The 12,440-nt window shown below is 41.3% G+C and overlaps 1 protein-coding gene across 2 annotated transcripts in view; it reads left to right on the top strand.

The window, feature by feature from the left end:
* wizb (WIZ zinc finger b) overlaps positions 1-12,440 on the top strand; it is a 79,397-nt gene that overhangs the window by 27,511 nt on the left and 39,446 nt on the right. For both annotated transcript variants that reach the window (XM_057861540.1, XM_057861541.1), the window contains one exon: positions 11,241-11,375. In XM_057861540.1, the coding sequence (XP_057717523.1) occupies positions 11,241-11,375 (135 nt within the window). The remainder of the gene's footprint in view (positions 1-11,240; positions 11,376-12,440) is intronic.

The following is a 12,440-nucleotide window of genomic DNA, read 5'->3' as shown; positions in this document are numbered from 1 at the left end:
GACGACTTCACTCTTACTATCGCACCCCCCGAACAATATTTTATGGCACCGTAATTAGTCCGGCTTTTGTCATTTCCCTGCCTCGGCTTCAGAGAGCGTAAACAAACCAGGAGGCTTGACAGCTGGCTGACATGCTAACCCAAATCGAGTGATGTTTCAAAGTCTATTCTCGGCTTTCGAAGCGAAAAATCACTCAAAACTACCCGGGATCATATCACACGGCGGTTGGTTCGTCGATTCTCTTCGCCGATCGGCAACCCGCCCGGCGACGAGCAAGTTACAGCTCGTCCCCTGCTGCGGACAGGAGAGCATGTTTGCTAAGGAAGGAGCTGGAGAATTACTGCCGGACAAACTGGCCGACGTCGGAGAAGCGCGTAGCTGCCACATGGTCAACACGAATATGGCGTAAATTAACGCTTAACTACATGCCGAAGACGTAATCAGTGAGCGGCGTGTAGTTGTTGTGCAGCCAACATGGCAGGATGTGTCTGAGGAACACTTTTCTACATGTCCTTCCATGATCAAACGTAAGTAAATAGTCCTTTATTCAAAGAAAGTTTGTAGTGTTTACTTTTTAATCGCTGTATTCACAGCCATTTTTAACACAAAGTAGCTGATCGGGTTGAAAATTTGACAGAACACGGGCATACGAGGAGGGAAATAAGCCAAGTATTGTGCTCTCCCGGCGGGGGGATGTGCGACAAGCCACTGGTCGTCGGCCGAGTGGCATTCTCTGTGGACAAGGAGCATGTCAGCCACAAAATGCAAGCCACCTCCGTATTAAAACGTGTGCCATGATCCCAGTATTTGACATAATACAAAACACAATGTTTACTCACTTCCTAGTAAGTTCAATGGTCCCACAGTTGTCGCACACATGTTTTGGCCAATCTCGGGGTGAAAGGGAATTTTCTGAAACCCAAAAAGGCTCACACGCCTCTCCCTGGTGCATCTACAAAAGCCTGCAGCCGTTTGGCTGGCGTGATGCGAAAAATAAATTAATCCGCAAAATCAGCTGAATCCGCAGTCCATCTACATGCTATAAAGCGATGCTGTATTGTAAGATGCTGACCCAGGTGACGTCACATTCGCATTCGTCCTAAACCCGAGACTGGAGTCGGAAGTAACTCATTTTCATGGCGCGGGATTCAAAAATTGAATATATAAAACGATCGCTTCCACACACATCCAAGCAGTCCGTTTCATTCAGGAGCATAAAACACAGCGTGAAATATGAAATAAACATGCTTTTTGGTGTCATACGCACGTTAATGGTAAGAAATACTCATCATTGATTAGCAACAGCATAACAATGTTATGACAAAGAATTCAGAGACTAACCCAAACCTTGTACTTTAAAAGTGTTGAAATTACATAAAATGCACACGTTACTTGTATTTTTAGTTTTAAACATATTGTATGGAATTACATTTTAAATAATGTCGTGTTCATTGCTCTCTCAGCCAAAAGGTTCCCAACCAGGGGTGTTACCGTGGGGGGGTGCCCACCCACGGATATGCTCTGCCCACCAAAGGAAAACTGGATGTAGTACTAATGGCAGTCTGGGCACCACGTATGGTATCCCATTCATATAGTACTGATGTGTTCTAAGTAAAAAAAAAAAAAGGGTTTTGTTCCTAGGGGACGCTACACACATTTACGCATATTTTGATTGTTTTTTTTTTTTTTTTTTTTTACATTTTATCAAAGTTTTCACCCGTGTTCCCCTGGCTGTTGAGTTTGGTGAGTTTTGAAGCATTCTGAGGGGGTCAAAGTAGGGCTCAAAGCATCGGCAGGACAAATAATGACTGCTAGGGGCGCTACATAGTGTATTTGGAATTTGTCCATACACACACGGTATCAAAAATTGCACCTGTGTTGACCTGCTTGCCGATTTTGGTGCATTTTGAAGCACTCTAATGGGGTCAAATTGAGCTCAAAGGGGCTGCGGAACAAAGAATAACTATAACAATAATGCTAAATGGAGTGTACTTACCGTATTGGCCCGAATATAAGACAGTGTTTTTTGCAGTAAAATAAGATTGAAAAAGAGGGGGTCTAGACATTATACCCATTCATGACGCTAGATGACGCCAGATATCATTGAAGCAATATTCTGTTATGACCGATCTCATCTACTCTCCCCATTCACGACGCTAGATTGCGCCAGATATCATTGAAGCTATGTTCTGTCATGACAGATCTCACCTACTTGCCAGTTTGCATTATTTTATTGCAATGTTTTTCCTTATTCAGATTTGTTTCAAGACTACAATTAGTTAGACTTCACTTTAATGGTTAATGCAAGTATTGCAGTTTTGTTGTTTTATTACAATAGATTGGTTTATTTACATTTCAAAAACCAGAAGCCATTCATTTATGAATGTGATTGCACATTAGTTTACATATTTAAATGTTCTGATATATCAGCTGGGTGTTGCCTACACTGGCGAGGGGCCCTGCCCTGCCTTGGGCTTGGTGGGCCGCTGGGGGTCCCGTGGCGTGCCGTGCTGGTTGGGGGGCTGCGGCTGTGGCTCGTGGCCCGGGTGGGTGTAGACGTGGGGTTGGTGGTGCGTCCCCTCCTGCCATCCCTTAAGGCCGGTTGATGGATCCCGGGGGGGGACGATGGCTCCTTTGCTGGGCTGCGGGAGGAGGGATGGGCTGCGCTTGACCCCCAAACCCCACCCCCCCGAACACCCTCCCTCCCCAGCTGGCTGGGTGGTGGCTCGCGTGCTGCTGGATGCGGTAGGGCATGCTCGTGTTGGGGGTCCTGGTGCCGGGATTGGCGATGGGGCGGTGTAGGGTTGGTTGCCAACAGGCTTACTTTCATAAGAGATTCACATGACTACTGGGTTCTAGATCATAGAACTGATTTGTGTACACTCTACCTCTTTCAATCACTTAGCTTATAGACACCCCCACCCCCGTCCCCCTCTTTCACTGGCCAATAGGCCCCCACATGGTGTAAACCGGAAATACATCTCACTGACGATGGCACCAGCATATTAATAATTAGTCTAGATGTTCTATGTATTTCTTGTTGTTGTTTGTGTATGTGTTTCTTTTCTTTCTTCTCTTGTGTTGCTTTTCTTCTGTCCCCCATAATCCCTTCCTGTTCGCTGCTTTGTCATGATAAATAGGTATTTTGAATGATCACAATGGGAGTATATCAGACTCTCAATGTGAAACATTAAAACTCTTCAGACAACCCAGGCACTTAGACTTCCATTCTCTGTGTCAAACAGCTGAACAGGACAGGTTAAAAAAAAAATAATAATAAAAAAAAATAATAAAACAAATGTTCTGATATTAAGATTTGAATGAGGCAAACTAACATGCCTTTTCTCTCAAATATATTGTTATAATCATTTGTTTCAGATGTACTGTAATCATTTTCTGTATAAAAGATAATTTGGTGTTCAAAAAGTCTTTTTTCAAACTTGAGTGTTGAAAAAGAGGGGTTAGTCTAATAATCCGGCCTGTCTTATATTCGGGCCAATACGGTATATAGCGCTTTATCTACATTGTTACAATGCCCAAAGCGCTTTACATTAGCACACATTTACCCTTTCACGCACACATTCACACACACCAATGGTTCTGCTGCCATGCAAGGCGCTGCCAACCAACTTATTGGCAGCAAGTTAGGGTTCAGTGCCTTGCCCAAGGGCACTTCGACAGTGGGCAGTCATAGCCTGGAATCGAACCGCTGACCCAGAACCTATCAAGCTGCCAACTGCGCCACGGCCGCCCTAATAAAACCGACGAACCACAATAGGTTACCTAAAAAAAAATATCTTCACCTGCATGTCCATACTGTTCAGTTAAGGATGTGTTCTAAGTCAAATAAAATCAAATCAACTTTTATTTGTTTAGACCAAATGAACAACAGCAGTTATCTCAAGGAGAAAACAAGACATGTTTTAAGGTGCAGTAACCCTCCGCTGGATTTCGACCTACTTGAGTATTGTAGCTTTTTTTTTTTTTTTTTGCCCCCACTAGGTAATACTAATGCCCACCCACACCTGTCATCCTCATGGTAACACCACTGTTCGCGACCCCTGACCTAGCACTTTGAATGCAGAATAAAAACAGGGGTGTTTGACCTGGGTGTCACCCTGCTCCGGTGCGCGTGTCAGAGAAAGAAAGAGACTGGATGTGTGTGGTGAGGGAATAAAAAGTCTCCTCATGCCCGTGGATGTGGCACTCTACTCGGTGCCTTCATCCCAACCTCCGCCTCCTCTCGATTGGTCACGCCTTAGCTCAGCGGTGCATATGGGGGCAAAATGGCTGCTTCCACCTCCCCGCAGACCCAAACAATAGCAGAAAAACTGTCTCGCTCCGTCCGCCGGGAGCCGGATGCGCAGCAGTCGCGGACCGGTGAGTAGCGGCCGGCCGGTGTCGACTCCGCGTGCCCTCGGTCCCCACGTCGGCGATGCGCCGCGCGACTCCAGCCGCATCTTCAGTCCCATTGTGGGAAGACAAGAGGCATTAAAAGTGTCAAAAATTTTGCGTCTCCCTATAGGTAACGCGCACGTGAAAGCGCGTTAAGCAGGTCATTAAGGCGGGCGTCTAGATTTTAGATCGTGGTATTATCGCCGATAGGACGTTGTTTACAGTTGTATTCATGAGTCTTTTTCGGGCATCCCTAAAATTACCTCTAGTTGCCCAATCTTCGCCATTTTTCTTCGTTTTGATTTGAGAGGATGTGCTGTGATTCCATTGCGTGGAAGTATGTGTCTTGTAGTGTTTGGCATGCGAAACATGATGTTAACTTAGTACACCGATCATTCATTTGGAGAAAACTCGGACCGCTATCCCGATGGAAGTTTGACTTTAGTTGAGTGCGTTTATAGTGAAGTGAGAGATTTACTGGAAGGTAACGAGTTCATCGGCGCTGTCTGCACCCTAAGGTGTCACATCGCCGCTCCATTACAGTCAAGAGATGAGGGGCCCGCCCACCAGACAAAAAGCTTTGTCTGTCTCCACGTCTTTTGGTTCACCCATTTGTCGCAGAAAATGGCACGTTTGCCCTCATAATGCGTGACTGCAGGAGACTGCCTTTAAATTGTGGTATTTATCAACGATACGTTTCGCAGATTGCTTGTTTTTATGCATTGAAAATGTCACAGTATCCTGTTATATATTCTTTAAAAAAAAAAAAAAGTTCATATTTTCTTGCATTCAAGGTTGTGCTTTGGTTTCTTCCTGTGGTATCATTTAGTGAACTTGACACACATCGAGACCTTGAATTAATATGATGTCTTCACCTTCAAACTAGGACTTTTTATCTTACAGTATCTTTACACATTTGGTCTTAGACAGGTCTGAACATTAAAACCTTATTAATTAACTCATCACGTACTCCTGATCAGGGCCATGCAGAGACCGATGGAGGGGCAGGTGCTGATAAATCAAAAGGGGCACATGAAGATGAATTTACCACACCTTACAACTAGGGCTGTCAAACGATTAAAATTTTTAATCGAGTTAATTACAGCTTAAAAATTAATGAACCGTAATTAATCGCAATTAATCGCAATTCAAACCATCTATAAAATATGCCATATTTTTCTGTGAATTATATATATATTCTGTAAAATAAATTGTTGGAATGGAAAGATAAGACACAAGATGGATATATACATTCAACATACGGTACATAAGGACTGTAGTGGGCATTTCACTCTACTGTCATTTAAATCTATCTATGCTGTCCTCACTCCGAAGCGTCTACTTTTTCCAAAGCTAGACAGCTAGTGAACGACGCCTTAATAATCAGACTTCTTGCTTTTTCATCTGATTTATTAATAAAATGGCCTCAAACCATTGTCCTCTTTAGACCGTCGTAAAACTACAAAAAAAAGTACACAAGCATTGCATTAGCAACAACCTTAGCTTAGCACGCTATACAGGTTCACTAAACATAAACAAAAAGCGTCTCATACAAGAAATATAACATTTTGCTTATTAACTTAATATGTACATTCTTTACAACAACCATACTTACGGACAAATCTTGTCCAAGGATCATATAAGCACAACATTACAACGTAGGCGTGAGCCCGAGACGTCGTGCAAGCATATTGAACTGTCAAGAAAACAATAAACCATGTCGCAAAGCGACCACAAGAGTTCGCTGTTAAACAGCACAAAAAGCCTTGCTGTAAAACTTACCAAAAGGCAGAATACTGTCTGAGCGGGACATGTGCGTTAATTGCGTCAAATATTTTAACGTGATTAATTTAAAAAATTAATTACCGCGCGTTAACGCGATAATTTTGACAGCCCTACTTACAATATAACTTACAGTTTAACCAGCTTTACAGTATAATGTGACTGTGACATACCTTAATTGGGAGGGGGGGGATAGTGAATAGAAAACAAAACTTGTCATCAAGCCTCAGTCTTTGCCTCTTTTCTTCCTTCAACCTCTATATCAAAATTCCTTCCTCAACTTTTTGTTCATCTAAGAACAAACCACATCAGATGTTCACTTAGCCACCATCAGCAGTTTTTTCTTCAAAACTATTATCTCTTTATTTTCCATATTTGACAACTCTAGCACCTAATAATCAATACAGTGACGACATAAAATGTTGTAGAACAATAACATTGTAATTGTGTTTATGATTGTTGTATTTTATACCTGTATATCCTTGCAAACTGTATTATTCTTACCTATTGTGCTCTTCATCCAGCTGATGAGGGATCCACTGCCTTTAGCAGCCTCATCCAGCTCCTTTAAAAAAAAAATCCTCAACCTCCTTTCCTTACGAGGCATGACTACTAGTACATAAAAAATCTGATTCCCCGGTGGCTTTTGTTTTTAAAGCTTTCTTAGTTTCTTTCTCTCTCAGTAACGTTGTGATGAGAGAGAGAGGACAGAACACTTAACAAGGGTGGCTAGCGGGAACAATACAAAAATATTACCAAAAAATACATAGAAATTTAATTATTACATTAAGATTCATACAAACACCAGAATCACAGAAATTGAAATAAAGGGACGGATTGCAAATGTTAAATTTAGATTAAAACAGAACTTAAAGATGTGTACCTTTCTAGATAACGTTGTGAAGGGAATTGAAAAATATGGTTGCATAGAGAGAATAGAGACACACAGATCGAAATAGTCATGGGTTGGTAATTACAGTTATTAAAGCAGAACACTATATAAGAGAAAATTACCTATATTAATTATTTTTAAAAATCCCCACTATAAACTTGGAGAATTTCCACTATTTGCTCGAACAAGTTTTATAAGGGTAACACCGTTTGTTTCCAACCACCGGATGTCCTCCAACTCCTCACCACACACCCAGGTCAAAGTGGAATAGCATGGAGGGGGGGGGGGGTTATGTGCGGCAGTTTATCGGCACACAGACGGCTTTTATTAACATGATAAACAGACAGGTGAACAATCAATGATAAATACCAAAAATAAAATAAAACAAACACAAATATGCAAAAGTGTAAAAATATTAAAAACATTGTATATCAAAAGGAAAAAAAAGAATAATGCTGTCATTCAAATATTCACAAAAAAGTTTCAGCTTTTAGGGTGTTCAAGTGAAGTGATCTGCCTGCACAGTCGGCAAGCACACACATACAACCCCCCCCCCCCCCCCAAAAAGGGCACTTTGGGCATTAAGGGGCAAAGGGGCAGGTGCTCAAGTACCCCCCCCCCCCCCATTCTGCATGGGGCAAATAAGTATTTAGTCAAGCCACTAATTGTGCATGTTCTCCCACTTGAAAATATTAGAGAGGCCTGTAGTTGTCAACATGGGTAAACCTCAACCATGAGAGACAGAATGTGGAAAAAACACCCAGAAAATCACATTGTTTGATTTTTAAAGAATTTATTTGCAAATCATGGTGGAAAATAAGAATTTGGTCAATACCAAAAGTTCATCTCAATACTTTGTTATGTACCCTTTGTTGGCAATAACGTAGGCCAAACGTTTTCCTGTAGCTCTTCACAAGCTTTTCACACACTGTTGCTGGTATTTTGGCCCATTCCTCCATGCAGAGCTCCTCTAGAGGAGTGATGTCTTGGGGCTGTCGTTGGGCAACACGGACTTTCAACTCCCTCCTCACCCCGTGGCGTCAAAATGATAACAAGAACGGTGAGCAAAAATCCCAGAACCACACGGAGGGACCTAGTGTATGACTTACAGAGAGCTGGAACCACAGTAACAAAGGCTAGTATCAGTAACACAATGCGCCGCCAGGGACTCAAATCCTGCACTGCCAGACATGTCCCCCTGCTGAAGAAAGTACACGTCCAGGCCCATCTGCGGTTCGCTAGAGAGCATTTGGATGATCCAGAAGAGGACTGGGAGAATGTGTTATGGTCAGATGAAACCAAAATAGAACTTTTGAGTAGAAACACAGGTTCTCGTGTTTGGAGGAAAAAGAATGCTGAATTGCACCATACCCACTGTGAAGCCAGGGGGTGGAAACATCATACTTTGGGGCTGTTTTTCTGCACAGGGACCAGGAAAACTGATCTGTGTAAAGCAAAGAATGAATGGGGCCATGTATCGAAAGATTTTGAGCGAAAATCTTCCATCAGCAAGGGTATTGAAGATGAGACGTGGCTGGGTCTTTCAGCATGACAATGATCCAAACACACAGCCGGGGCAGCAAAGGAGTGGCTTCCTAAGAAGCATTTCAAGGTCCTGGAGTGGCCTAGCCAGTCTCCAGATCTCAACTCCGTAGAAAATCTGTGGAGGGAGTTGAAAGTCTGTGTTGCCCAACGACAGCCCCAAAACATCACTGCTCTAGAGGAGATCTGCATGGAGGAATGGGTCAAAATACCAGCAACAGTGTGTGAAAAGCTTGTGAAGAGTTACAGAAAACGTTTGGCCTATGTTATTGTCAGCAAAGGGTACATAACAAAGTATTGAGATGAACTTTTGGTATTGACCAAATACTTAATTTCCACCATGATTTGCAAATAAATTCTTGAAAAATCAAACAATATGATTTTCTGTTTTTTTTTTCTTCTCACATTCTGTCTCTCATGGTTGAGGTTTACCCACATTGACAACTACAGGCCTCTCTAATATTTTCAAGTGGGAGAACTTGCACAATTAGTGGTTGACTAAATACTTATTTGCTCCACTGTATAGGAAATAATGGAAATCAAAATGCAATGCAGTAGTAACTATTCTGGTAATGTTTTTTTGATTTTAACTCATTGGCCGGCGTTGACGGCTATAGACGTCCAGTTCATTTGAAGTGGGAGGCTGGAAGCGTATGAACATTCATTCATTCACTGTCAGCCAGTCAGTCTAACTAGTGATAAAATTAATTTAAGCATCCAATCATGTGGGCCTTTTTTATCCTTCTGCAGTAAATTGAATTGATGTCTCTTGCTAATGACACATTGAGTTGATTGGATTAGCAGTACTTACTGTAGCCTAAAGGGACCCACGGACAGAAAGACTTGTAGTCCTTAAAAGATAAATGGTAGTATGAGTTATAATAATTTGATATTCAACCCCCTCTTAATATTTTCAATTTTCATATCTAATTAATCTGAAAAAACAGTTTAACTAGTAGTTCGCAATTGTTGTTGACGGCGCAATGCACTGTAGGTGGTGACGTCACTAGGCAGCGCTGCCGTAGTTCCACGGTGTCACTCGTTAGCTAGATAAACATGTTGTCAGTTCTGCCCTTCCAATCTGAATCCGAGCAGAAAAGTGATGAGCAGACAGCACTGTCGATATTTCACAAAACGAGCAGCAAAAGCAATTAAATGAAAGTCTCCAGCAGGATTCAAACCCGTGTTTCCTGTGCGACAGACGAGCTCGTAGACCACAAGGTCTATACTTCCGCGTGACATTAGAGTCATAATTTTCCTTCAATCGCAACCCACATGCGCTGTCTGTCCATGCGGTAAAGCCTGAAAGGGAAACACAACTGAAAAGAAAGTGCAGCTGGCTTGACCACTGAATTAAAAAATGTGGCTCACTTCAGACAGCAAACAATAACATAGGAATTGCGTAAAAGGGTTGATTGAACGCACAAAAAAACACGAGATCGCAAAAAGGGAGACAAAAAAAGGGTTGGTGACAGTAGGTTGGGATCAACAAAAAAAAAAAAAAATGAGGGAAAACCGCAGTGAGAGGCAGACAAACAGAAAAAACCAAGGCAATGATGCAACTAACAACGACAGGCTATACAAACTTTCGAATGGCAGCAACTCAATACAAGCCGCCTAGGATCGGTTTAAAGACACTGCTGATGAGCTGGAATTGGATGCAGGTACGACATTGGGAACTCATCTCACATTTCTGTGACAAAACATCTAACCAGCAGCAGAAAGTGACAAAATCATGCCAGTCGTCATACTAGCTTCGCTTGCTAGCTAGCATAGCTATTCTCCCAGTCCAGACCAAGTGTGTCATCACCCCCAGCGTGCATTGCGCACGTAAAACATAGCGCCCCCCGTAGATCAAAACATGTACTAAATATTATACATTTTTAAATCGGTGACAATAAGATATGTGTTTCTAATAACATATTTTAGTAAAACAGAACAATTGTGGCTTATTAGAGCCTACAAGTCTTTAAGTCCGAGGTTCCCTTTAAATTTGACAGCAATAATCACCTCAAGACGTTTTGGGCAATTTGACTACCACTATCCTGGTCAACATTAAAATATAGTAGTGTTGTGTTCTGGTAAAAAGGCGGTGGTTTTATATATTTTCATAAGCCAAAGTTTGAGCATTATTACTGTGCTTTGATTTTCTTTATGTCCGAGGATCCCCTTAATGCTAGTATTCTCACACAATGATTCTGCATTTAACTTAGTTGAAGTCCTTTAAAAAAATGGAATATCTGATAATTTATTTCACAGTTTCCAGATGCATGAAAGATAAATGATGTAACGGGTAACTTTAATTTTCAAATTCACTGCCAACTATCATGTGTTTGTGCCAATGACGCCGATAGACACCCATTTCATGTGTACTGGTATCGCTAGAATTGCAAAATAAACTAATCGCAGAATTTGTCAACAGATTAATCTGTCAAATTTAGTTAGTAATCATAAAATTATTTTACAGATTAATCTTTCTTTTCCTCATTCATTGCCAGTGATCATATTTCAGTCCCATTTGACACATTTGGACTGGACGTCTATTGCTGTCAATCGCAGCCAATCAGTTCACTGTTCTTTTTCTTGTTCAACATTGGATTTCAATATACAGAGCTGTGCTATATTGTAGGTGACCGAGAGGCTGAAGAAGAGATCGGGCCCGTGCACCCGGATGTCGATGGCCTCGGCTCGAGCCCGAAGAAATCACTGCTGCAGAGCGTAGACCATCGTTGCCTTTCTCCAAGGGAAGATGAAGACACCAAAGGTGACAGCTACATTTGTTGTGAGAAATGCTGAAAGCAATGTTGCATTTGCTACTGACAAGCTTTATGGTAGTTCTTTAATCATACTTAGAGCTGGGTAGAGTAGCCGAAAATTTTACTTGAGTAGCATTACTTCAAAATAATATTACTCAAGTAAAAGTAGTCATCCCCAAAATGTACTCAAATACAAGTAAAGAATAGTATTTGGTCAGAAGAATACTCAAGTAATGAGTAACATTGTGAGTAATTGCTTACTCTGATTTTTTTTTTTTAACAATGGTATTTTTTTTTCTCAGTACAAACTTATCGAACTATAACCACTTTATGACAAAGAAATACAAAAAAATCATTGAATTCTGGCGAGAAACAAAAAAATCTACAGAAATAAAGCATTATTTGTCCTTAGAACATGAGTGCCCTCTAGTGGAGAAAAATATTTTCTATTATAAAACTAAAAGGATCATATCTCCAGTTGTCCGTGGTCAATCGGTGCCAAATAAACACTGGGAGAGAGATTAAAATTTGTGCTCTCGAGTCATGTTGACACCAGCGTTCTAATTTTTTACAGCGCTTTCAAGAAGCCCTGTGATTGAACAGGGCTGCGTGATCATAGAAAGGCAAGCTTGAGTTTGATTGGTACAATGAGTCATATAATTATTGTTGCGAGTCTTGCGACATCTCATTGGTGAAACTGGTAGAGCCACTTTTGGCGTCTCTGGGAAGAAAATAAGTCAAATCTAATATGTAGATTAAAGACGAAAAATGTAACGACTAGTATAGCCTAAAGTAGCAGAGTAAGAGTAGCGTTTCCTTTTAACCAATCTACTCAAGTAAAAGTAAAAAGTATCTTAGTAAAACTACTCTTAGAAGCACATTTTTCTCAAAAAGTAACTCAAGTAGTAAATGTAGCCTGTTACTACTAGAGATAGACTGATTATTGGCTGGGCCGATTATCGGCGCCGATATTTGGAAAATTTAACGTATATTAAAACTAAGCTTGAGTACGATAAGCCGATACGACCGGATATATTCGACAGTAAATAGCCAGTAAATCATAGATGTATTGA

Source organism: Corythoichthys intestinalis, chromosome 16 (assembly GCF_030265065.1).
Source record: "Corythoichthys intestinalis isolate RoL2023-P3 chromosome 16, ASM3026506v1, whole genome shotgun sequence".
Lineage (NCBI taxonomy): Eukaryota > Metazoa > Chordata > Actinopteri > Syngnathiformes > Syngnathidae > Corythoichthys > Corythoichthys intestinalis.
The sequence above is the reverse complement of the archived record's forward strand: the minus strand, read 5'-3'. Positions and strand labels throughout refer to the sequence as shown.